This window comes from Nicotiana sylvestris, chromosome 2 (assembly GCF_000393655.2).
Source record: "Nicotiana sylvestris chromosome 2, ASM39365v2, whole genome shotgun sequence".
Lineage (NCBI taxonomy): Eukaryota > Viridiplantae > Streptophyta > Magnoliopsida > Solanales > Solanaceae > Nicotiana > Nicotiana sylvestris.
The window spans coordinates 7,857,772-7,883,357 of NC_091058.1; the positions used below are offsets into that span (position 1 = coordinate 7,857,772).

At 35.8% G+C, this 25,586-nt stretch overlaps 4 protein-coding genes across 4 annotated transcripts; 3 read left to right on the plus strand and 1 right to left on the minus strand.

Moving 5' to 3' along the window:
- Window positions 1-334: 334 nt before the first annotated feature.
- LOC104242601 (pentatricopeptide repeat-containing protein At5g39980, chloroplastic) lies at window positions 335-2,617 on the plus strand. Its single transcript, XM_009797677.2, has one exon. It carries the CDS (start codon window positions 423-425, stop codon window positions 2,457-2,459), a length of 2,037 nt encoding a protein of 678 aa, XP_009795979.1. The 5' UTR covers window positions 335-422; the 3' UTR covers window positions 2,460-2,617.
- A 425-nt stretch (window positions 2,618-3,042) lies between these two features.
- LOC104242611 (LOB domain-containing protein 24-like) lies at window positions 3,043-3,636 on the minus strand. The gene has a single exon (XM_009797689.2). It carries the CDS (start codon window positions 3,634-3,636, stop codon window positions 3,043-3,045), a length of 594 nt encoding a protein of 197 aa, XP_009795991.1.
- A 2,461-nt stretch (window positions 3,637-6,097) lies between these two features.
- Window positions 6,098-9,945, plus strand: LOC104242602 (uncharacterized). Its single transcript, XM_009797678.2, has 4 exons — window positions 6,098-6,813; window positions 7,213-7,830; window positions 8,855-9,403; window positions 9,498-9,945. The coding sequence occupies exons 1-4, from the start codon at window positions 6,193-6,195 to the stop codon at window positions 9,798-9,800; spliced, it is 2,091 nt and encodes a 696-aa protein (XP_009795980.1). The 5' UTR covers window positions 6,098-6,192; the 3' UTR covers window positions 9,801-9,945.
- An 11,383-nt stretch (window positions 9,946-21,328) lies between these two features.
- On the plus strand, window positions 21,329-23,548 carry LOC104242603 (putative pentatricopeptide repeat-containing protein At3g28640). The gene has a single exon (XM_009797679.2). The coding sequence runs from the start codon at window positions 21,479-21,481 to the stop codon at window positions 23,024-23,026; it is 1,548 nt and encodes a 515-aa protein (XP_009795981.1). The 5' UTR covers window positions 21,329-21,478; the 3' UTR covers window positions 23,027-23,548.
- Window positions 23,549-25,586: the final 2,038 nt, after the last annotated feature.

The window sequence follows — 25,586 nt, forward strand, 5'->3', positions numbered from 1 at the left end:
AAAACTACTTTTTACCTAAATTAACTAATTTGTCCTAAAAATGCTACATGGCATTTTATGCACGCGACACATGACTAAATGTCATGACTTTTTTCTTTTTAAGTAAATATAGATTAATTAATTTGTCCTAAAAATGTTACATGGTATTTTATGCATTCGACACATGGCTAAATGTCATGACTTTCATTCCTTTTAAATAAATATAGATAATAAGATAATTATATATTTGAGATACATGCAAATTGACTGAATTTTTTTTAATCGGATGTCCCTAAGGGACGCTCGAGGAGCACTGTTGTAACAAAAAAATCTTTTTCCTCATAGCACAGGTTATCAAGTTGATATATAAGCGGGGATAAAACGTATGAATATGAAACATCTAAAGTAAATGGTTGGACCCATGTTCCCCCTTGAACGGTGCCATGTCCACACTTTTGCTCTCCGCTTCTTCTTCCACTTACAGCATTCCGTCATCTCCACTATCTCAACATCGAATCACTATCCTCGTACACTACACGAAACGTAAGCCACTCCGAAACCATTTCATTGTCGTTTCCCTTTCCGCCACTTCCTCAAATAAAGATGTCTGGCGAAAAACAACAACAACAACGCCGTTATCCCTTAAAACTCCGCCGTTTTCCTCTCCCCACCACCGGCCTTACCGCCGGAGACAGCAATCATCGCACCTGGACCACAGCGTTGACATGGACGATTTATTGTCATCCATTAGACAGACCACTAACGAGCACGAACTGTTTGCGTTAATGTCGCCTTACCAAAATCGAAATCTTTCAATGCGCTTCATGGTCACGCTCCTCTCACGTGAGTCTGACTGGCAGCGGTCGTTAGCATTGCTTGATTGGATCAATGAAGTAGCTCTTTACACTCCGTCTGTGTTCGCGTACAATGTTGCATTGCGTAATGTACTGCGGGCGAAGCAGTGGCGGCTTGCGTACGGGCTGTTTGATGAAATGCGTCAAAGAGCTTTGTCACCTGATAGGTACACTTATTCTACTCTAATTACCCATTTTGGCAAAGAGGGGTTGTTTGATGATGCTTTATCTTGGCTTCAGAAGATGGAACAGGATCATGTTTCGGGTGATCTTGTTCTGTATAGTAATTTGATTGAATTGTCAAGAAAGCTGTGTGATTATTCTAAGGCAATTTCCATTTTTTCAAGACTGAAAACATCAGGGATTACTCCTGATCTTGTTGCTTACAATACTATGATTAATGTGTTTGGAAAAGCAAAGCTTTTTCGTGAAGCTCGATTGTTGGTCCAAGAGATGAGGTCAGCAGGTGTTATGCCGGACACAGTGAGTTACTCAACTCTCTTGACTATGTATGTTGAGAATCAAAAGTTTTTGGAGGCTCTGTCGATATTTTCGGAGATGAATGAGGTGACGTGCCCTCTTGATCTCACAACTTGTAATATTATGATCGATGTCTATGGACAGCTTGATATGGCCAAAGAGGCAGATAGGTTGTTTTGGAGTATGAGGAAAATGGGAATTGAACCAAATGTGGTCAGCTACAATACTCTTCTGAGGGTTTATGGTGAGGCTGAGCTTTTCGGGGAAGCTATACATTTGTTTCGGTTGATGCAGAGGAAAAGTATTGAACAAAATGTTGTCACTTACAACACCATGATTAAGATTTATGGAAAGACATTGGAGCATGAGAAAGCTAACAATCTTATTCAAGAAATGCAGAACAGAGGAATTGAGCCCAATGCCATTACCTACTCGACCATAATATCAATATGGGGTAAAGTTGGAAAATTAGATCGAGCAGCTGTGTTATTCCAGAAGCTGCGGAGTTCTGGAGTTGAAATTGATCAGGTTTTATACCAGACAATGATTGTAGCATATGAGAGAGCTGGTTTGGTTGCACATGCTAAACGTTTGTTGCATGAGTTGAAGCGGCCTGACAATATTCCTAGAGAAACTGCAATAACGATTCTTGCTAGATCTGGACGAATAGAGGAAGCAACATGGGTGTTCAGACAAGCTTTTGATGCTGGAGAGTTGAAAGATATTGCAGTTTTTGAGTGTATGATAGAGTTGTATTCCAGAAATAGGAAGTACACTAATCTCATTGAGGTATTTGAGAAGATGAGAGGAGCAGGATATTTTCCCAACTCTAATGTGATTGCTCTAGTCCTTAATGCTTATGGGAAGTTACGAGAGTTTGAAAAGGCGGACATGGTATATAAAGAGATGCAGGAAGAGGGATGTGTTTTCTCGGATGAAGTTCACTTTCAAATGCTAAGTCTTTATGGTGCGCGAAAGAATTTTGAGATGGTTGAGACACTGTATCAGAAGCTGGACTCTAATCCTAATGTTAACAAGAAAGAGTTGCATCTAGTTGTTGCTGGCATTTATGAAAAAGCAAACAGAGTGAATGATGCATCTCGAATTGTTAATCGCATGACTTACAGAGGAACTATGGGATCTTAACTCGACATGATGCAATTGTAACAGCTGTAGATATTTTTATACATTGATTTTGCCAGTATGATTGATTGTGTTTGTAATGATATGCATTAAAATACTATTGTGACTGTTTAACAATGATCTGATCAGATAACAATGCCATCACTGAGTTTATTCTCTAATTCGCCGCATAATATTATAGAGAAAATATGTCTTTCCCTAGAACAAAAGTAAAAGTCTCAAAGATATACTGGTACAAGTTTAAAGAGTTCTTCTCTTTGAGCTAACTACACCCAGATCTACCAGTTCCAAGTCCCTTAGGAGGGGACAGCTGGATCTTCTTTTATCCCAGAAAATTATATTTGAATTTTTTCAAATTAGGATAAGAAAACAGATTCAATTGGCAGTAAATATAGGCAATGCTTATCTCCATGTACTATAGGAATTAAGAAAAGAGACAGAAACATTAACAATACATTGAATGAGTCGTCAATCTTTATTCATAGGTCTAAAATCTGAATCTTTCACACACAATTAAACAATTGGAATAACCATAAACATTAATTAAATGAAACAAAATAACAAATTCTTTGGTGTCAACAAAAGATTACTTATCATTGACCAGAGTACTGTTGAAAAGGGTTAGACTCTCAAAATCTCGAGAGACTTCTAGCTGTTCTTGAATCCCCAACCTAAATACATGACTGGAAGTTGGATATGCCAATGAATTATGTTTATCAAAATCAGGATATATGATTCCTTGACTGGATTCACTATCACTAGAGAAAAATGGTGCCGTCATTATCCCATTACCAACAGAATTATTTTCACTAGACGAAAGTCCTACATGTTGTTGCCTATAGATAGCAAGCTGAGCGTATACATACTCACGTTCTTGTAAAGCAAGCTGCAACTGTTGGCGAAGATAAAGAATACACTCAACACAACCATAGACGGGGAACTTCTCCCTCATATCAGACTCGAAAATGATGGATTTCATGGCATCTGCTTTTTGATCGTCACCATCCAATTGCTCGAGTGTTTTCACTATATTACGGACCCCGAAAAGACGATGTGCATTTTGAAACTTCTTGGGTTGATCTGCTGGGAAATAAGAAGCTAACACACATTGTTGAGTGCATTTTCTTCGTTGGTATTTGCATGCAGCGCAAGCTGGCCGACTTGTCTCACCTTTAGTCATTCTCCAAAATTAGTCGAGAGAATGATTAACCTTTCACTCAGATATTCGGTATCCTTATGTATATCGAGATTGTGAAATGGACCAAAGAAGTATAAACGTATTCCCTTGTTGTTGAAGTATGGAGGATGAAAATGAAAGTGAATGGTGGCAGCTATAGTACTATATGATGACGAGAAAATGCAAAAGTTAAACACACTTTTAATTAGTTTGGGATTATGTTTAGCAAGACCAAGTAAATATTTTGAAATCCGCTTCTAAAGGAAGTTTGGTATTTGAACTTTAAATAGAAAATCTAGGTGTCACACATACGTACATTTAGCACGGAAAATGGTGTATATATCCTGCACCATATTAGACTGTCGAATTTTTTATTTTTTTTTTGGTTTTGCACCCGGTGTGGTACTCGCATTGGAGCCCGACTATATCTGGATTCATGCCACGTATGACCTCATTTGAAGGGAAATGCTCCCTACCAAGAATGACCTCTGATTAAGAGAAGAACAGTCTCATCCAATGCACCACATCCTTTGGTGGTTAGACCGCCATTGCGATAGCCCTAATAGATTAATCATATCTAATTGTTGAGTAATTCTTGGGTTAATCATTATTTATCCATGAAGTTTGGTGATTCGGAAACTAATTTGATTTTTATAACTCCATAAATTAGAATTCTACGTGGCTAGTTTTTGCAACTGATTATGAACTGATTTGCCGTGTGGAAGTAAAGTATTTGACTATTTCAGAGAAACTGAAAGGAAAACGTATGTATTTGAAAGTTAGTTTTTTGGATTGGATACATCCCTTCTTCTAATCATGGAATTCATTGACCACTTATCTTTCTAAATTTCACTGTGGTACTTTTCACCGTACGAATAGTGAGACTGTTATAGAAACTTAACTCGAAACGTGGCCAGATTCATTAATTCTAAGGATACATTGTTTAGTTGGATTATCCCGTTAAATTTGAATTATACTCTTCTAATTCTTTTTGAAAACGATTTTTAACCTTAGTAAATGCCTAGATTCATGTAGGAGTAGGACTTCTACCATCTGGCAGTGGGAAAACAACCTTGTTAAAGATATTGGGAGGAAGATTGCAAGAAAATGTCAGAGGAACTGTCACTTGTCCATTTTTATTTGTTCACTAAATATTGTATCGTTTTAATTGTTCCTTAGATGAAAATTATTGGTTACACTGCTCATTACTGACAAACTATGAAACAGACTAACTTTTGGGTTTTTAAAGCTTAATGTAGCTTAAAAGAGGGTGAATAGAAAATGGAGGGAAAATAAAAATTTTACGTTTCCTTTCTTGACAAAAGGACATTATCCCATATTGGAAGAGGAAAAGTTTTTTTATGGGTATATTTATAATTGCTCTTCTTCTAGCTTTTAAAGAGTTAAGAAGAAGGCAAGTATCGCGCCGTCGTCACTCGCTCGGCTTCGGATTTGGTCAAATGATTGATTGATTAATTTTTTGGACCAAATTTATTTGTTAATAGTAAATATTAACGTAATATTATTAAATATCCGTTTTTTGTAAACGAAAAATTAATATTAAATCCAACGGAAAATTAAGTGTCCGTTTTTCGTTTTCCGTTTTTGTAACGGAAAATTAAGTTTCCTCCGTGTTATGAATTCCCGGTTTATTGTTGCATGCCATTTATGTTATGGCCGTTTTACGTAAACAGCCCTTCTGAAGAGTTGCACCTCTTCAAATTGAGCTCAATATATTGGCTATAAATAGCAGTCCATTCTCCCAGATTTTCCATATGAATTTCTGAATTCTCCTCCTTTCTTCTGCATTATTTTAACTATAAAGAAAGCATCAGTAAGTGTGATTTGCTACCGACCATTGTGTTCGCTGAAACACTAGGGTTTGACGTACCGATACACCAGTGTGTAATTCGTTTTATCCTGGGAGGAAATAATCCAAAACCTCGGGTACAAGGAGGGGATTAAGTTCCTTAAGAAAACACCGTGAATTTAATGGACGCGGATTAAATTTTGTTTCATTTACATTTCTGTTATATGTTATTTTATATTCACCATACTTATTTTACGAATACAGTATAGTAACACTTACAAACAATCCACCATAATTTTTACCTGTGATTTTGGTAAACATAATTTGGATTTCTAATTAACTTAGTACTGACTGTCAATTTTGAATTAAATTGCAATCACAGGCATGATTCCGTAACGTTGATTTGGTCTACGAAAACCTTCAGCAAACAACATGTTGTTTTTCTGGGTTTTTTTTTCCCCAAATGTTATAACACAACAATCTTGTTAAAGAACCCAATTGGAGTATTTTTTATTTTTATTTTTTAAGCTGAAAAGTCAAATATACGAGGGATACATATACCAAGCCCGATGCATCCAAGAAAATTAATTTCTGAAGTCAACTCTTGCAGGTCGTCGATTTGAACTGGTTCAATAGTACGTGTTTTCAATATTAGAGAGCAGAGTCCTTTAAATCTAACTGACCACAAGAACAAGATAAGCACCAAACGAACATTGCTTTAACATACAGGAAAGTAAGAGAAATTGACAATGGAGTTCTTCAACAAAGCTAAAGTTATTAGACTCAAAGGCCATTTGGGCAAATACCTCGTCGCCGATGATGACGAACAAACCGTCCGACAAAGCCGTAACGGTTCATCAAAAAAGGCACGTTGGACAGTTGAAATGGTCGCAGACAATCCTCACCTCATTCGTCTCAAGAGTTGCCACGAGCGTTATCTCTCGGCTTCTAACGATGCTTTCCTTCTTGGAATGACTGGTAAAAGAGTACTCCAAACCTTACCAAATAGTGTAACGGATGGTTCAATAGAATGGGAGCCAATAAAAGAAGGATATCAAGTAAAGTTAAGGACAAAGGGAGGGAAATTCTTGAGGGCAAATGGAGCAACACCTCCTTGGAGAAATTCTATAACTCATGATTTACCTCATAGAACTGCAACTCAAGATTGGGTATTATGGGATGTGGATGTAATTGATATATCAGTAACGAACTCTGAATCGTTACAGAGTTATCCTTCATCTTTATCGAGCTTCTCTTCTTTTGCTGATGATGATTTTACAGATTATTCAAACAATCGTCGCTCTGTTTCGTCAATTAACAATTGTCCATCCATTGCTTCTGATCATTCTTCACATCCAAGTTCAACACAGGTAACGAATTAAGATTCTTTAGCATATATTTCATGTGTCTCTTTTAGTCTTCCTGAGCCGAGCGCAGCCAGTGGCGAAACCACATGTCTTCGTCGAAAAATTATACTATGTATATAGTTAAAACATTACGCTTTAGAGGTACATAACATATATTGAACACCCTTTGTCGGGATTTTTTTTCACTTCTTTCAAATTTGAATATCGCTGGATAGGGATAAGATCTGTGTACACACTACCCTCTCCAGACCCCACTAGTGGAATTTTAGTGGGTCATTGCTGCTGCTGCGGTTGCTGTAGCATGTATTTCATGTGTGACATTTGTGCATTTTTCTAATTAGTTGTTAAAATTTCTGGCTCTACCACTGTCTCTGACCATGTTGCTTTGACCTGTGAATGTAGAATGGGATGGAATTTTTTGAAAGAGCTAAAGCAGTAAGACTTCAAAGCCATTTGGGGAAATACTTAGTGGCGGACGAAGATGAACAAACTGTTCGACAGAGCCGAAATGGGTCGTCGAATCGGGCACGTTGGATAGTAGAATTAGTTGCAGGAAAAAATCACGTAATTCGCCTAAAAAGTTGCCATGGTTTGTACCTAACAGCAACTGAGCAGGCATTTCTTCTAGGAATGACTGGTAAAAAAGTTCTTCAATCTCTTGCAACAAATAATATGGACTCTTCTACTGAATGGGAGCCAATAAGAGAAGGATTTCATGTAAAGCTTAGAACAAAGGAAGGGAAATATTTGAGGGCAAATGGAGCTACACCACCATGGAGAAATTCTATAACGCATGATGTTCCTAATAGGACAGCTACTCAAGATTGGGTTTTGTGGGGAATAGAAGTTGTGGATATTATTATTTCAGATACTACTGATATTAATTCAGTGTCAAGTTGTTTATCGCCTGCATCAAGTTTTAATTCTGTTCTAGATGATTATACAGCTTCTCCTGATATTGGATCCCCAAATGCAGTAATCTATCAATCCCAAAGGTCTGAGAATACAACCATGAAACAGGTACTATATTTGTGTTTAACTTTTATGCACTGTCAATGTAAGCAAAAATAATTGTTCAAATAAATAAATTAGTAACCTGAAAAATAAAGTCAATAACATACTACAATAAGCTCTGAGAATTATTTTTCTTGAGCCGATGGACTTTAGGAAACAACTTCCCTACCCCACAAAGTAGGAATAAGATATGTGTATATATAACCCTTGTTATAGTAACATACTACAATAAGCTAAACTAGACCAATTTTATATAGATATTTTTTATGTCAATATATATAAATTAAATCCTTTTCCAATTAGCAACTATGGCAAATCTCTCGTTTTCTCCTCCGTCAGCTGGTATATTTTACCAAAAAACGTCAACGTTTTGCTCCAAGTGTAAATACTTGATTTTTAGTCTTCTGCTAGAATGAGGGTTGCTGTGTGTTGTGGGGTCCAGCATCCCACTAGGCCACGTACTGGTCAACGACCCAATTCAGTAAAGTCAACATGCTAGGCTGGAATATTTACTTTTCCTTAGTTCATTAATTTTAGTAATTGAAATTTACATTGAATAATCAATTGTCAAACGGGAAAAAAAGATCATCACTATAGTCAAAACCATATAAAAACTTGAGCTGGCCCCGCCTGAAGTCATAGATTCTAAAGTGACGGCAGTGGATTAAAAAAAATGAAGCAGTTTATAAAATTTTAAACTATTAAGTGAAAGAATGCTGCTTATCTTATGTTTCACGTTACTAATTTCACTTGTTATAATAATATCAATAATTATATATTTTCAGTGACTTGATAGTATAATTTTTTTTTAAAAAAAAAGAGCTTATGTGACGTGCTTTTAATAACCGCTAATGCACACTTTCAGATTCAGTTTCCTTTTTTAGCATCAATTTGCAGATCTTTCTTCCACTCGGATCGTTCTCTGTAAATATTCAAAGAGTCTCTGATCCAGGTGGATTTCTAGATTAAAAATTTCAGTTTTTAATTGTGTTTAATCATTGCAATTGGATGTTTTTCTCAACCATTGCAGAATTCTGGGATGGAATTCTTCAAAAAAGCCAAATCCGTTAGGCTAAAAAGCCACCATGACAAATTCTTGTTAGCTGATCCTGATCAAGAAACTGTGTACCAAGATCGCCATGGAACTTCCAGAAGTGCAAAATGGACAATTGAATTTCCTGAAGAAATCGAAAATGTAATCCGATTAAAGAGTTGTTATGGCAAATATCTAACAGCCACAGATGATCAAGTCCTTCTTGGTGTCACAGGTAGAAAAGTTGTTCAAAGTTTGCCTAGAAAATTGGATTCTTCAGTTGAGTGGGAACCAATGAAAGATGGATTTCTGGTGAAGCTTAAAACTAGATATGGGAATTATTTACGCGCAAATAGTGGATTACCACCTTGGCGAAATTCAATTACACATGATATACCTCATAGACATCAAGATTGGATCTTATGGGAAGTGGATATTATTGAAATACTGCCTGAATCAACAGAAAAAATTACAGAATCAGAATCATTAGACGATTATTCCAGCTCTTCTTTTCATTTTACATCCCCCACGTATTCCAGGACTGAGGTTAGTTTTAGCTCTCTCTCAAAAGATAATGTCTTTTTCTCTAATCATACTGTAAAATGAGATAACAGCAGAGTTATTATTGTTGATTTTGCAGTCAAGAGATGCATTTGATGCTTCCCCGGTGAAGGCTGAAGGTCGACTAATATATTACCATGTGGCGGATGAAAATGGAAATGCAAATGATGCAGTGGAAGGACCTTCTTTTCAGTTCAAAGGGCATGGAGTAGAGGAACTGACACAAAAGTTGGAGGAAATAACAGGGATGGAGAATATTACTGTCTGTTCGCGCAACAAGTTCAATGGGAATCTATATCCTCTTAGGTTAGCATTGCCTCCAAATAATGCGAATATGCATGTTGTGGTAGTGCCTGAATCATCCAAAAGTTGGTATATTTGATCATCTCCTTGAGAAAGAAGTTGTATATTGTGTATCTCCTTGAGAAAGAAGCTGTATATTTCCCTTTTTCGTTTCTCATGTCTCAAGCTGGAAAGTTATCCCAATGTCCTAGATACATTTTTCTTAATTCACAGCTATTTTCACAGAGGCAGTTGCAACAACTTGGTTTTTAATTCATGAGCACAAGTCTATACAAGCCCTTTTATAGAAGGTTTTTCGGGGTGGAAGTCCTAATATAAAATGGTCTGTCTTTGTTATGCAATGCTGCTAGATGCTCTATGTTGGCGTGCCTATAGCACGAAGGTATAGTGGTGGTATAAAAATTTAATACCATTTTAATACTTTATTTGGTTAGCAAACCTGGTATAACTTATCCCGGGATTAAAATTAGTATCGGGATAACTTACCTTATAGAGGGTGGGGTAATTAGTGCCGTGATAACTTATACATTCTTCTTAGAAATTATGCAATTGCTATTTTTAATACAACATATCAAACGGCGAATAAAAAAAAATACCAGAATAACTAATCTCGGCATAACTTATCCCAGCATAACTTATCTTATCCCGGCACAAGCTGTATTCAAACCAAACGAACCCTAAGTCTATTCCATTGGTTAGGTTTTGCATCTGTTCAGTAAAAAAAAAGTGCAGTGTTTAGTACTTTAGTCTCATGACTGGTCGATGACAGTAGCTTTGTGATGATGTGCAGTCGGAAAACGATTGATTGAAGATATTTCCAATTCCAGATGGTCAGCAAGGCCCTATCCTGAAACACTATCTGGCTATTGAAAAGCAGAATCAAAATCTATATTCTATTCCTCCGTTTCAATTTATGTGAACTCATTAGACTGGGCACGGAGTTTAAGAAAAGAGAGAAGACTTTTGAACTTGTGGTGTAAAATGAGGCACATATATTTTGTGTGGCTATAAATCATTGCATATAGGTAAATTGTTTCCAAATAAGGAAATGTGTCATTCTTTTTGGCACGGACCAAAAAGGAAATAGGTTCACATAAATTGAAACGGAGGGAGTATTATTTTATGAAAGAAGTGAATAATTTTTCATAAAGTGTACTATGATTAACCTGGGGAATTGAGATGCGATACATGAGTTTCGTGCACTTAATTCTGATGATCATGCTAATCACAAGCCTAAGCTCACAGATTCGGAAACATGGTTTGGCATCCAAGAGGAAGTAGTGGATTATTTGGTATACCAATATGAGACAGAAAAAAGATTACAAAATGTTAACTGAAAATGAAAATTATATTCTTATTGTTGGGGAAGCCTAATGTATATAGTGTAAATGAGTCACAACTAATATACTAAAAAAATTATGGTAGACACCAAATAATAAATAAGACAATAAAGCAACAATAAAAGGAACACCAGAATTTACGAGGTTCGGTGAATTTTGCCTACTTCCTCGGACACAACCAATATTTTATTCCACTCCAAAAATACAAGTGAAATAATACTAAAGAGAGAAGATACAAATGTCTTAAGAAGATAAGAAGGCAAATGAGAGGTGTATTTAAATCCTAAATATTAGGCCTTCTTTTATAGGGAGAAATTCTTCCCAAATTAAGTCTCCCACCGATGTGGGAGTTTGCCATTTTCAACAAATCTCCACCTTGGCAAAATTCCACATCTTCAATTTTCTCTCGGTAATAAATTTTGGTTGTGTCTTCATCTTCAATCTTCAGTGTTCAACAATATTGATCAAATCCAAACAATGTTGAAACTTGACCGCCAAACAATGTTGAAACTTGACCGCAGTCACCACCTTTGTCAGCATATCAACAAGATTCTCCGTAGTATGAATTTTTTTCACCGTGACTCCACATTCTTCTATGATTTCTCGTACGAAATGATATCGAACATCAATGTGCTTCGTCCTCGCATGATAAACTTGGTTCTTCGCTAATTGAATAGCACTTTGACTATCACAAAAAATTGTGATACTTTTTTGTTCAACACCAAACTCTTTTAGCAACCCTTGAAGCCAAATTGCCTCCTTCACAGCCTCTGTAATAGCCATGTACTTTGCCTCTGTTGTAGACAAAGCAACTGTTGACTGCAAAGTAGACTTCCAACTAACTGGTGCTCTTGCAAAAGTAAACACATAACCAGTAGTTGATCTTCGTTTGTCCAGATCACCCGCAAAATCTGAGTCACAATATCCAACTACAGATTGATTGCCTTCCTGCTCAAAAACTAACCCAACATCTACAGTTTTATGAATATACCGTAGAATCCACTTCACAGCTTGACAATGCTCCTTTCCTGGATTATGCATATATCTGCTAATAACTCCAACAGCTTGTGAAATGTCAGGTCTCGTATAGATCATTGCATACATCAAGCTACCAACAGCATTTGCGTATGGTACCCTTGACATATACTCTTGTTCAGCTTCATTTTTTGGCGACATAATAGTACTTAGCATAAAATGGGGAGCAAGTGGAGTACTAACTAGCTTAGTCTTTTCATCTGTGCCAAAGTGCTCTAGTACTCTCTTCAAATATTCTTTCTGAGATAAACAGAGTTTCTTTGAACGTCTATCTCTTATTATCTCCATGCCAAGAATTTTCTTTACCTCACCCAAATCCTTCATCTCGAACTCCTTCTTTAGTTGAATCTTCAACTTATCAATTTCTTCCGAATTCTTGGAAGCTATCACCATATCATCAACATATAGGAGAAGATATACAAATGAACCATCTTTAAGCTTGCGCAAATACACACAATGATCGTATTTTCTTCTCTTGTACCCTTGCCACAACATAAACTTGTCAAATCGCTTGTACCATTGTCTAGAAAATTGTTTCAATCCGTACAATGATTTTTTAAGTTTGAACACCATATTTTCCTTTCCACCAATTTTGAATCCTTCTGGCTGAGTCATGTAGATTTCCTTCTCCAAGTTCTCATGTAAAAATGCAGTTTTTACATCCATCTGAACTAGTTCCAAATCCAACTGTGCTACCAAAGCCAACATAATTCTAATAGAAGAATGTTTTACAACTGGAGAAAACACTTCATTATAATCAATTCCCTCTTTTTGAGCATATCATTTAGCCACCAATCTTGCTTTGTAGCGAACATCTTCTTGGTTAGGAAATCCTTCTTTCTTTGCAAATACCCATTTGCACCCAGTTGCTTTCTTTCCCTTCGGGAGATTAGCCAATCTCCATGTATGATTATGATGAAGGGACTGTATTTCATCATTCATGGCAATCCTTCACTTATCTTCTTCTGAACTTTGGACTGCGTCTTTATAAGTGGTAGAAACATCATCAACTACAATTGAGGTGGCACAAGCAACCGTCTCTATAAGACAGGTTTTGTTATTGTCCTTTTTGGTCTGCTGGTTGCTATTGATTCAAGTTGTTGTTGAGGTTCCTTAGTTGGAATCTCCCTCTCTACTGGCTCTTCTTCTAGAGGATAATTTTCATTTGTTTCCTCTTCTGCTTCTTGTGTAGGAAAAATAAATTTTCCCTCAAACTCCACCTGCTTAGAAGCACCCTCATTTTGTTTGGTATCTTTTGTTACCTTATTTACCATAGCAGATTCATCAAAGGTAACATCCCTGCTGAATATTACTTTCTTTGTCATAGGACACCATAAGCGATATCATTTGACTCCAGAAGTAATCCCCATGAAAATAGCCTTCTTTTCCCTTGGATCCAATTTTGACTCTGTCACATGATAATATGCAGTTGAGCCAAACACGTGCAAAGAGTCATAATCTACAGCAGGCTCTCCATACCATTTTTCAAATGGAGTTTTGCCATCAATAGCAGCAGATGGTAAGCAATTAATGATGTGGCATGCATATGTAACTGCCTCAGCCCAAAATTCTTTGCCAAGCCAGCATTGGACAACATACACCGTACCTTCTCCAGCAAGGTCCGGTTCATACGTTCTGCCATTCCATTCTGTTGTGGTGTATGTCTGACAGTGAAGTGTCGGACAATGCCATCATTTTCACAAACCTTATTAAAATGATCATTTTTGTATTCATCTCCAATGTCTGTGCGAATACACTTGATCCTCCTGCCTGTTTGATTCTCCACCATTATTTTCCATTTGAGAAAAATTCCCAACACTTCATCTTTGCTCTTCATTGTATACACCCACACTCTTCGGAAAAAATCATCAACAAAGGTTACAAAATAATACTTCCCACCCAATGAAGGTGTTTTGGAAGGACCCCAAACATCAGAATGTTCATAATCCAAAATGTCTTTAGTATTATGGATCGTTGTACCAAATTTAACCCTTGTTTGTTTCCCTTTGACACAATGCTCGCAAAACTCCAAGTTACAAGCCTTTACTCCTTTTAACAATCCTTGATCTGATAAAGTTTTCAAGGATTTTCCTCCAGTATGTCCCAAGCGCATGTGTCATAGCCTGGTTGCTTCTGCCTCTTTTTCGTCACTGGATGTTACTGTCGTTGTCCCAATAACTGTACTACCGCGATAATGGTACATGTTATTGTTCTTCCGATTGGCCTTCATGACCACTAGTGCACCGGATCATACTCTCATCACTCCATTTTCTACAATGATTTTGAACCCTTTTGATTCTAGGGCTCCCACAGAGATGAGATTTTTCTTCAAATCCGGTACATATCGAACGTCTGTTAATGTTCTGATCTTTCCATCATGGTTCCTTAATCGTATTGAACCAATGTCATATAAGGTAAGAGGGTTGTTATCCGCTGTGTGAGCGACTCCATATTCTCCTTCTTGAAAATCCACGAACCAGTCCCTGTTGGGACACATATGATAGCTACAAGCCGAGTCCATCAACCATATGTCTGATGATGTTGATGACTCTGTTGTAACTAATGAGAAGTCTGAATCATCACCATCAGCTACATTTGAATCCATAATGGTCTTTCCATTGTTATGTTTGGCCTTATTCTTCAACTTCGGACAGTCTTTCTTCCAGTGCCCCTTTTCTCGACAAAAGGCACATTCATCTTTGCTGGGTCTAGATCTTGACTTAGATCTTCCTTTCTTTGTCCTCGTCTGATTTTGAAGACGACCCCTCACAACCAATGCTTCTCCTTCTCCGCCCTTCTGTTTTTCTCCCTTTCTTTGTTCATAGCTGTACAAAGCCGAACAAACTTCTCTGAGAGAAATTTTGTCATTTCCATGGAGTAGAGTAGTTTCAAGGTGCTCGTACTCATCAGGAAGTGACCCCAACAACATCATGTCCAAGTCACCATCATCAAAAGTTGCAAAAATATTTTGCAAATTTGTGACCAACTTATTGAAACTAGTGATATGTTCATTCATCGTGGTACCAGAAACATACGTGAAGCGAAACAGTCTCTTCTTCATGTACAATTTATTTTGACTATTTTTCTTCAAAAAATTATCCTCCAATGCTTTCCATAATTTACTTGCAGAAGTTTCCTTTGTGTATGAATATTTCTGCTCTCTAGCAAGGTAGGATTGAATGGTACCGTAAACGACACGGTTAATAATTCTCCAATCTTCTTCTCCAATAACATCTGGTCTCTTTTCTTCAATAGCAAGATCTAGCCCTTGTTGAAAAAGGACATCTAGAACCTCGCCTTGCCACATCCCAAAATGTCCTGACCCGTAAAAAAATTCTACCGCAAATTTTGCATTTGACACAATTCTTGTCATAAGCGAAGATGCCAATGATGACGTATTGTTGACACTTGATATAAATTCTTCTTGTTTATTGTCTCCCATCTTTGATACAAATATTATTTAATAGCTGACGACACAAATCAAGATTATTTCCTTTCTGATGTGGAAGATCAGACTAAACTGCAACCACAGAGCATACTCGGACAGAACCTTGCCTCAGTTACCAAGATAAATCTTTTCTGATGTGGAAGATCAGACTTTGCTGCAACCACAGAGCATACTTAGACAGTACCTTGGCTCTGATACCAATTGTTGCGGAAGCCTAATGTATATAGTGTGAATGAGTCACAACTACTATACCAAAAAAATTATGGCAGCCACTAAATAATAAATAAGACAATAAAGCAACAATAAAAGGAACACCAGAATTTACGAGGTTCAGTCAATTTTGCCTACTTCCTCGGACACAACCAATATTTTATTCCACTCCAAAAATACAAGTGAAATAATACTAAAGAGAGAAGATACAAATGTCTTAAGAAGATAAGAAGGCAATTAAGAAGTGTATTTAAATCCTAAACATTAGGCCTTCTTTTATAGGGAGAAATTCTTCCCAAATTAAGTCTCCCATCGATGTGGGAGTTTGCCATTTTCAACACTTATAAGAGAGAAACTGATCGTTATTTTCGATAGAAGTAACCTAAAGTCTACAATTACTTTCATTTATTACACCAAAAGCATGTAGTTACATTTTAGGTATCAAATGACTAATTATGTAAAATATATGGCAGGAATTTGACTGTGGGCATCTTACCTAACATACCATAAACATTAGTTAAGTTTACTCAAACATAAATATATGTAAATACACTCTTTTTGTTTTACTTTCTCATAAAATATAATATCAACATGAAAAAAACAGATCTTTTGGAGTCCACTAACAATTTAAGTATAATACATATAGAATAAATCAAAAGTCACAATTGTAAAGTAGGCAGTGACTGCTGTTTTGTTAAGTTTTGATTTATTTTCATGAAGAGTCAAAAAGAATTCATATATCAACAGTTATACATGTGAAAAAAATTGCATCATCACTCCCTTTCTAGTTACACACCATATTAATGTGAAGTATAATCTTGATATACTTAAGTAATCAAACATAAGGCACCTTTAGTCGATGAAATCAGCCACATCAGAGGCAGTACTTCACATCGTTAAAATATGCAATTTCCAATAAGTAGATGATAAATCAAAATTCAGTCAAGAAATAGACATAACCCAATATCTTATCACAGTTTTTCTTAACTCTTAATCAGGTAAAAAAGCTATTTCACTGATAGAAGATCTAGAGGATGCAATAGCTTATCAATCAGAAAGAAAGAAGGAAAATGTTATAGCAAGCACAACTAACAAACTATTTAAATAATTAAGGATCTAACAAAATCAAGAAATTCAGCTAAACTTAAGTTTTGATATAAGGTATTGTAATTGGGATTGTGTCGAAAAATAAACAGATCCCAAGTATCTTATCTTATTTTTTATTAACATATTTATAAGAAGATTTCATATATGTTTTTCCCTTTTTAATCAGGTAAAAGATGTTTAATTAACTGTCCACCTAGCTTAAGGATCTAATAAAATCAAGTCATTCAGTTTTAATCTTAAAACTTGAGATTTGATTTTAGGTTCTGTAATTGGGATTGATTTAGTTCTCACCTAAGTACTCATAGGATAGAAAATAGATCATCAAAAATAAAATATAACTGAAAAAAAATTTAATTACCGAATTGTGTGTTCACTGTTGTCAAATTCTTGTGGATTTGACAGTTGCTCATACATTTTCAATATGATGATACACATGTTGAAATGTGGATCCTTTATTTCCTCAACAATGATGCTTAAACTTGTGGTTTTTGATCTTCAGTTTCATATTATTTGAACAAACCACGAAATTTTTCATGATGAACAAACCCATTTCTATAAGTTGTTGGTTGAACCTTTAGATAAGAGATCTGCCACCACTTGCATGAATGCGGTCGCCCTACAAAATACTCAATTAATTAAATGACTAAGTTATTCCGTATATGACTGTAATATACTTATGCATATGTAAATAATGAAAAACAAAAGTATAAAGTGTAAAAGCATCAGAATAACCTCAATTGAAAATGGACTATCAAGTTTGTTGCGATCAGGATTTTCTCAAAGCCTGACAATACGAACCTTCAATTTTCAGTTCATTGACTTGCTGTTAATTTCGCTAATGAAATTACTTTCAGCCGCCATTAAGTCCTCTGTTAATTGAGTAGAAGTGTGAATCAAAATAAAGATAGTGATACAGAGTAAGGTGGTTTACATTACTACAATTTGAACTAAAATATAAAATATATTTGAAACAAAGTGTCGGGAATAAAAAAGAGTCAACAATGTCACTATACTCATATGTAGTGTTCTATAGTTTCTGTAGATAATCATTCTAGAATTTTTATTAGATAATAATTCCAGAACTGAAGAAAATCAGAATTGATTATAATTCCTGTGTTGGTATATCTTCAAGAATTTACAGAGTTTCAAACAAGACGTTAAACATGTTCCTATAAATGACAACATAGTCTCTTGTAACTCAACTTAATGCATAATACAATTTATTGTGGTATGCTAAATGCCACTAAATTCTTAGTACTGTATTTCTAATTCTATGAACAATTTAGAACAGAAAATAAAGAAGGGAAAAGAACGAAAAATGGAAAATTGCTTGTGAAGCGGATTGGGGCAGTTAGCCAAAGAATATCTTGTTCCCCCACAACTGTGACATCCCACAATAGATAGACTTATAAGTTATACCTGCCACTAATTAGCAATTGTGTTTAAATAAAAAAATTTATAGAAGCTATTGAAGTTGTGGCCCGTCGACGATAAAGTAAACATACCTTCATAAACGCATATCAAACAGAGCAACATCAATTAGCAGGAGAGCAATAATATGCTTATAATGTACCAAATCATCTTTGAGAACATGGTGCAGTGAACTTACAATGAAAAAGACTGAATACCTTCTAGATATCAATTCCTGCTTGACGTGCACAAGAGAGAAAGAATTACTGATTGTTAAAGTAGAAAACTGATTTCAAAAGGAAGTAAAATCATGTTAGTGAGAACCCCTCGCAGAAGAATTGGTGGGCAAGGAGTTAGAAATCGTGGTGTGAGATCGTGGGAATGGAGCGTCATCGTGGGAAGGAAGAGCCAAATCTGTAGGAATTGATATCTTTTAGGTCAAAGGCGCGCATGGAGGAGTTATATTATGTGTGGGTTGCAAAATATAATTTTAATTTGAAAATTACTTTTTCCTTAAATATATATATATATTTTATTATTTTGAAATTCAAATTCCAAATATAAACTAATTTGTAACTAAAATTGCCACATGACATTTTCTTCAGGCGACACTTGGCGTATTCGCATGGCTAACTTCTTTCTTTTTAATAATAGATAGATTATGTTCCTACTAGCGGTGGCAAAATGGATAAAAAAATAGTAACAGTTATTCATCCATATTATCCACAAAAAATGGATTGGATAATGAACCTTTTAAAAATTGGTCAAATATGGATAAGATCCACATTATCCACTTAGAAAATATATAACCAATGAGTTTAACTTTTACATTTTGTAGATTCCTTGAGTTTGAGAGACTAGGAATTCTCTCAAAAGTGATCATATTCAAGAAGCCATAGATAATATGGTATCAATCGGTTAACCCATTTTCTATCATATTAAATATGGGGCAGGTCAGATATTTTATTCGTTTTAGCATTATCTGTGGAGGTTGAGCATTAGGTAGTCAAACATTTTTCCTCTTTGTATCGGCTAGTCTAATAGTGTTTTGTCTAGGACTGCTAGCGGTTTATGTTGTGTTTCACACTTTTGCATAGTATTTGTATTATTGCTTTTCTATTTATTTCTTGTATGCCACGTTGCTGATATTATTTTTCTGGTTTCTGTTATTGTTACGGATTTATTGTCTCTAAGTCGAGGGTCTCTCGGAAACAGGCTTTTTACCCCTTTGGGGTAGGGGTAAGGTCTGCACACACTCTATCCTCCCCAGACCCACTGATGAGATTCTACTGGGTTATTGTTGTTGTTAACCCGCTCATATTCGACTCAACTAGCCCGTTTGCCACCCCTAGTTCCTACCAAGAGTTGTCTCCAGCATTACTTTATTGTTTTGGTTGTAGCGTTGTTGGGTATTTAAGATTTTGGCCAGGGTGATACTCCCTTCGGTCCACAATAGATGATCATTTTATCTTTTTATTTTGGCCAAAATAAGTGTCCGTTTACATAATCAAAAAGGAATTAATTTTATTTTTTCAAAATTTGTCCTTATTCACATGTGTCGAGGTAACAATTAATCAAGAGTAATTTAGTCGATATATTTTTTTCTGTAGGAGTTCGTATTTCCTTAATAGATGTACCGAATGTAAAATGATTACTTTTATAGACCAGATGGAGTATTCAGCTAGTGTCTCTGCAACTTCTAGAAGATGCATTTCGACAGAATCATCGATGAATGCTACTCTTTTGGCCATAAAAATTTAATTTTAATGGCTTTCCTTTATTTGGAAATCAAACTAAGAGCCCGTTTGGACATAAGATTTTTCCCCCTTTTCCAAAAAAAATTTACTTTTTTTTTTGAAATCATTGTTTGTTCATAAAATTTTCAATTTCACTTAAAGATACATTTTGGAAATTTTCGAAAATTTGAAAAACTCTAAAAAGCTATTTTTCAAAATTTTCACTCAAATCACTCACAAAACTTCAAAACAACCCAAACTGAATTTTATGTCCAAACACAACGGAGGATTTGCATCTATACCCGTTTTTTGGGTCACGTTTTAACTTATGTCCGCTTTGCAAAAAAATTGCAAGCGTACCCACTTTTTCGCGTAACTTTAGCATACGGGGCTGAAGTAGCAAAGACAATCACGTAAAACTTGAGCATTCTAGTAGACGGGCCTGAAGTAGCAAAGGCAATACGCTGAAGTTTTTTTGTCCTTGATAAGATGCTAAAGTTATTTATTTCATTTGTAAAAACTTCAGCACTAAAATAGCTGAAGTTTTTTTTGTCCTGGATTCATTAGTTTTGTCATAAAACTTTTTCAAAAACTTCAGTAGAAGATGCTGAAGTTATTTAGTTCATTTGTAAAAACTTCAGCACTAAATAAACTGAAGTTTTTTTGTCCTGGATAAGCTTTTTCAAAAACTTCAGCAGCTTTAGTTCATTTGTAAAAATTTCAGAACTATATAAGCTGAAGTTTTTGAAAAAGCTTTCTAACATACTAGATAAATAAGCACCTTATTCTTTCATAATGTATTACTACTATAAAATAATCTGATTGGCAACAGTATCTAAATCATAAATTTTGAAAATAATAAACGTGAAAAGAACAGAATTACGTGGAAATATTCACAAATTATTGTCTACTAACTTACATAATTATTTATAATTTATTTTTAAATAATCTGATAAACATACTTATGGCAATCTTCCCCTGAACTGAAGTTTCATAGGAGCACCAACAACAGAAGAAAGAAGAAGAAGAAAACGAAGGAGGAGAAGGAAGAGGAGGAGAAAGAGGGCTAGAGTTGTTTAAAAAGTGGGACAAGCTAAAACATTTTTTAAAAAATGGGTATAGGTTAAATGGGGGCGACTAAATAGGGCGCCCCGTGTAATTTTTACAAACACAACTTTAAATTTCAAATACCATTTTCACTTGAATTTTTTTTTTTTTACTATTTCTTGGAATCTTACAATTGTTATGTCCAAACGCCTACTAACATTTCCTCACTTTTCCTTGCGATTGCAGTTCTTCGAATATCTTTTGCTTCCTTTTTAACCTTGTCATCTATAAAATTCTCTAATAGCTTGGAAAACTCTCAGAATATTTTACACAATGCTAATGTAGTAAACGTAGTCAATAAGTAAAGAAAATTTGCGTCTTTTAGTCAAGTCATGAACCTTGTCCTGCCTAACAATGCCCGCTTATGAGCTGTCTAAGCAATGTCCGCCTCCAAGTGAGAGCAAGCCTTGCCAATAACAGCTTCCAATTATGGAGATGGTGCATGTCCATGGCAGAAAAGTGCACCAATAGTCGCCAACTCAAAGCCATCCACGCCATTTACATTACTCTTGGTCTTCACCGCAACACTTACGCCGTAAGCAAGCTCCTCGATTTTTCTGCGCTTTCAAATTCCGCCGACCTTTCCTATGCCTCACGAATCTTCGCGCAGGTTCGAACTCCCAATACTTTCCTTTACAATATTCTCATTAGGGCTTACTCTCGCAGCTCACAACCCCAATTTTCCCTTCATTACTTCAATCTTATGTTACAAACCAATAACGCTGCCGTTCCTGATAGTTTTACATTTCCGTTTCTTCTCATCGCTTGCGCCAATGGTCCTTTGGAAGTAGAGGGAAAGCAAATGCACAGTTGGGTAGTTAAGAATTCGTTTTCCGCGTCAGATGCACATGTACAGACAGCATTAATTCGGTTTTACACCAACTGCAAAGCATTGGATGATGCACGCAAGATGTTCGATGAAATTACTGACATTGATGTTATTCAATGTAATGTTTTAATGAGTGGGCACCTTCAATGCGGACTAGCCAAGGAGACATTGAGTATTTTCCAGGATATGCTGGGGCGTGGAGTTAGTGCGGATGAGTATTGTGTGACCACAGCGCTTTCGGCCTGTGCTCATTTAGGTGCTCTTGAGCAAGGGAAGTGGATTCATGAGCATGTTATGAAGAGTGAGTGGGTTGAGTCTGATGTTTTTATCGGCTCTGCACTTGTTGATATGTATGCTAAGTGTGGATGTATTCACTTGGCTTCTGAGGTATTTGACAGCATGCCTACGCGAAATAAGCATTCGTGGGCAACAATGATAAGAGGGTTTGCAGTCCATGGTCGTCCTGAGCTAGCATTAAGCTGTTTGGAGAGGATGCAAGTGGTTGATGGACTTAAGCCTGATGGTATTGTCATTCTTGCAGCGTTAGCAGCGTGTGCGCATGCAGGGCTTCAAAAAGAAGGCGAAGCTTTGTTGGATAAGATGGAATCTTTATATGGCGTTGTGCCGGAACATGAGCACTTCAGTTGTGTAGTGGATTTGTTATGCAGAGCTGGACGATTGGATGATGCACTTAAGCTTATTAGAAGGATGCCAATGAAACCACGGGCCTCAGTTTGGGGCGCGTTATTGAGTGGTTGTCGAAATCACAACAATGTTAGTCTTGCAGAACTTGCCGTTAAAGAGATTTTGTTGGTAGAAGATGGCAATGAAGCTGAAGAAGATTCTGCGTATGTTCAGTTATCAAATATATATTTGGCAGCTCGACAATGTGATGATGCACGTCGAATCAGGAGGATGATTGGTGACAAAGGGCTCAGAAAGACCCCTGGGTACAGTGCAATTGAGATTGATGGGATGGTTAATGAGTTTGTAGCTGGAGATGTCTCCCATTCATGTTTAACTAACATACATGAGGTGCTTGACTTGATATATCTAGATCCTCATTTCAGCAACCTAATATAGCATGAGCAAGCTTACTTGTGTGTCACAACTCATATCATGAGTATGGGACAGCATGTTGTTGTAAGGGGCATTCAACTATTATTTGGATATCAATTGGTCTGCAACTACGTTTTCTAGATGGAAGCGGACTTTAAGACCCGCAGCACCCTTTCAAGCTAAACTTGCCATGTTTTTGTACCCTCAGCACCATGAGATCCTGCTCCAGCCCCTGCTATTTGACCAGCCTCTTGTGTTTCTCAAATTCTCTGAGCAAAGGCTTGAATCTGACAGTGTACTACTGTCCAGCAATTGTTTTTCCGTGCTGTTCTTGAGGGAAAGGCTCATTGACCATTGGAAAGCATGGAACTTGCGGCAAGTATACAAGTATGGATTGTTGTAAACTTCTAATGTTATTCGTGCTGCACTACTCAATCTACTTTTCTCAACCCAAATTTGCGTTGTACTATTACTTATCTAGATGGAAAAGGTGATACCAATTCAGGAATGGTTGCCTCTTTCTTAAAGAATTATGCAGTTACATGACGGGAAAGGTACCATGGGCATCCAAAATTTTCAATTTTACTTGTTACATCTCCTAATGAAATTCATTAATTTGATTGGGTCTTGCTCTTTTCTCTTTCGGATAGAACGAATGGCCAATTTATGGTCACAGTTGGAGGTGTCGACTAACGCAGGTCAATTCATGTTTCGAAATTGTCTGATTACTTTTAAGCAGATCTAGTTAAAAAGAACTGTTTGCTTCTATAAAGTTTTCCGTCTTTTGGATTGAGCATATTTAATTGACTAATTGTCTATACAAATTATGACTACATTTTGGTAGGTACTATAACCGACAAGCAAACAAAATTATAGTAGGCTGGAATTGCCATCTAAAATTGACTCGTTCATAGATCTAATGTGATAGTACAGACTCCTATTATTCACTGCCACCCGATTGACGTGTCTTTTTTTCAATTATTTTGCTTTTGACTATTAACTGGGATATATCATTAGCCTACATAATTGGAAACATCACAATTGGACCGGAATGTTCCATCAAAATCAAAGCCCATTCCTACTTGGTTCCTCTCTATGGTATGTGCTGGAATATTAGCTTCCTAGGAACACGATGACAGACAGCGTAACCTTTGTGGTCCCGAATAATATCACAACGTTAAAAATCCTATTTTCTTTTGACCACTTATGACTTTGAACCAATCAAATATATAATAAATTGTAGTAATAAAAAAAGACCATTGAGTTTAACTTTTCTACTGCAATCAATCGAAATACTTGAAATGAATATATGTAGTACAATAAGTATGTTCCCACGAAACATTCTCTACTTATAGTTATGATAATTATTACACCTAATCGTGTCTATCATACGCATTGCTGTGTCGAATATGGACCACCTATATTTAGAGGAAATAACTTTCTAAACTAATTACTACTTGAATTTAAAATTATAATTTTACTAAAATTTCATGTATTCTATTTTATTGATTTAATGTGAAAAGAATTATATGAGTAAAAGAATATTCGGTATCATCATAACTTCATAAGATGATCTCCTTATATATGGAGGACCCTATCAAAAAGTTCTATCATTTTCAAAGAATAAACCTGTAAAGTTTGCTAAGGCACTGAACCACTTATCCATACACCTGATAGCTTTTGGCATAAGGATGCTGTTTGTTTGGGGAGAGAAGTGATGGCCCTTCATTGCCTCTATGAGTCCCAATTTTTCCTTATTTATACGTCATTCCCATTTAAAAAATAAAGTAACTCTTCAAAATTTCTAAATGCACCTCAACCAAATTTAAAAATTGAAATTTATAAATAAAAGATATCCCAAATACATTAACAACATTCTTATATAACAGTTAATCACTATTAAAGTCAATTTTTTTCTGGAACCGATTTTTATTTTATGCTACTCCATCTGTTTCAATTTAGATGACACACTTTCCTTATTAGCCCGTTCCAAAAAGAATGACACATTTCTTGAAATAATTCAACTTTAAACTCTTTATTTTACCTATTTTACCCTTAATGAGAAGTTTTATAACCATACAAATGTCATGACCCCATAAAGATTTTATCCCTTAAACTTTTAAGACCACAAGTTTCAAAAACCTTTTTTCTTTCTTAAATGCCGTATCGAGTCAAATCACCTCATTAAAATTAAAACGGAGAAGGTATTAAATATGTACTCTACAATAATACTTTACTATAACAACCAAAAAATATCGAAACAATACAGAGATGTACAAGAAGAAGTGAAGATCCCTCCGAGCAAAAAAAAAACATACCACGCTTAGATCACGTGCATAAAAAATGCATATTAACAAAATGACAAATTATAAGGCTCGAGTTGAGTACCTACTCTATTATTTTATTTTATTTTATTTTATAAAACAAACATAATAGACAAAAAGACATTGTACCTTTTACAACATACAGTGACAAAGGGATAAAGCAGCCACTAATCTTTAAAGATTAGTATCTCCTAAGCCTTTCCACGTCAGTGTCTTTCACTTTCTAATGTATGTATATTCCAGAATCCAATATAACCCCA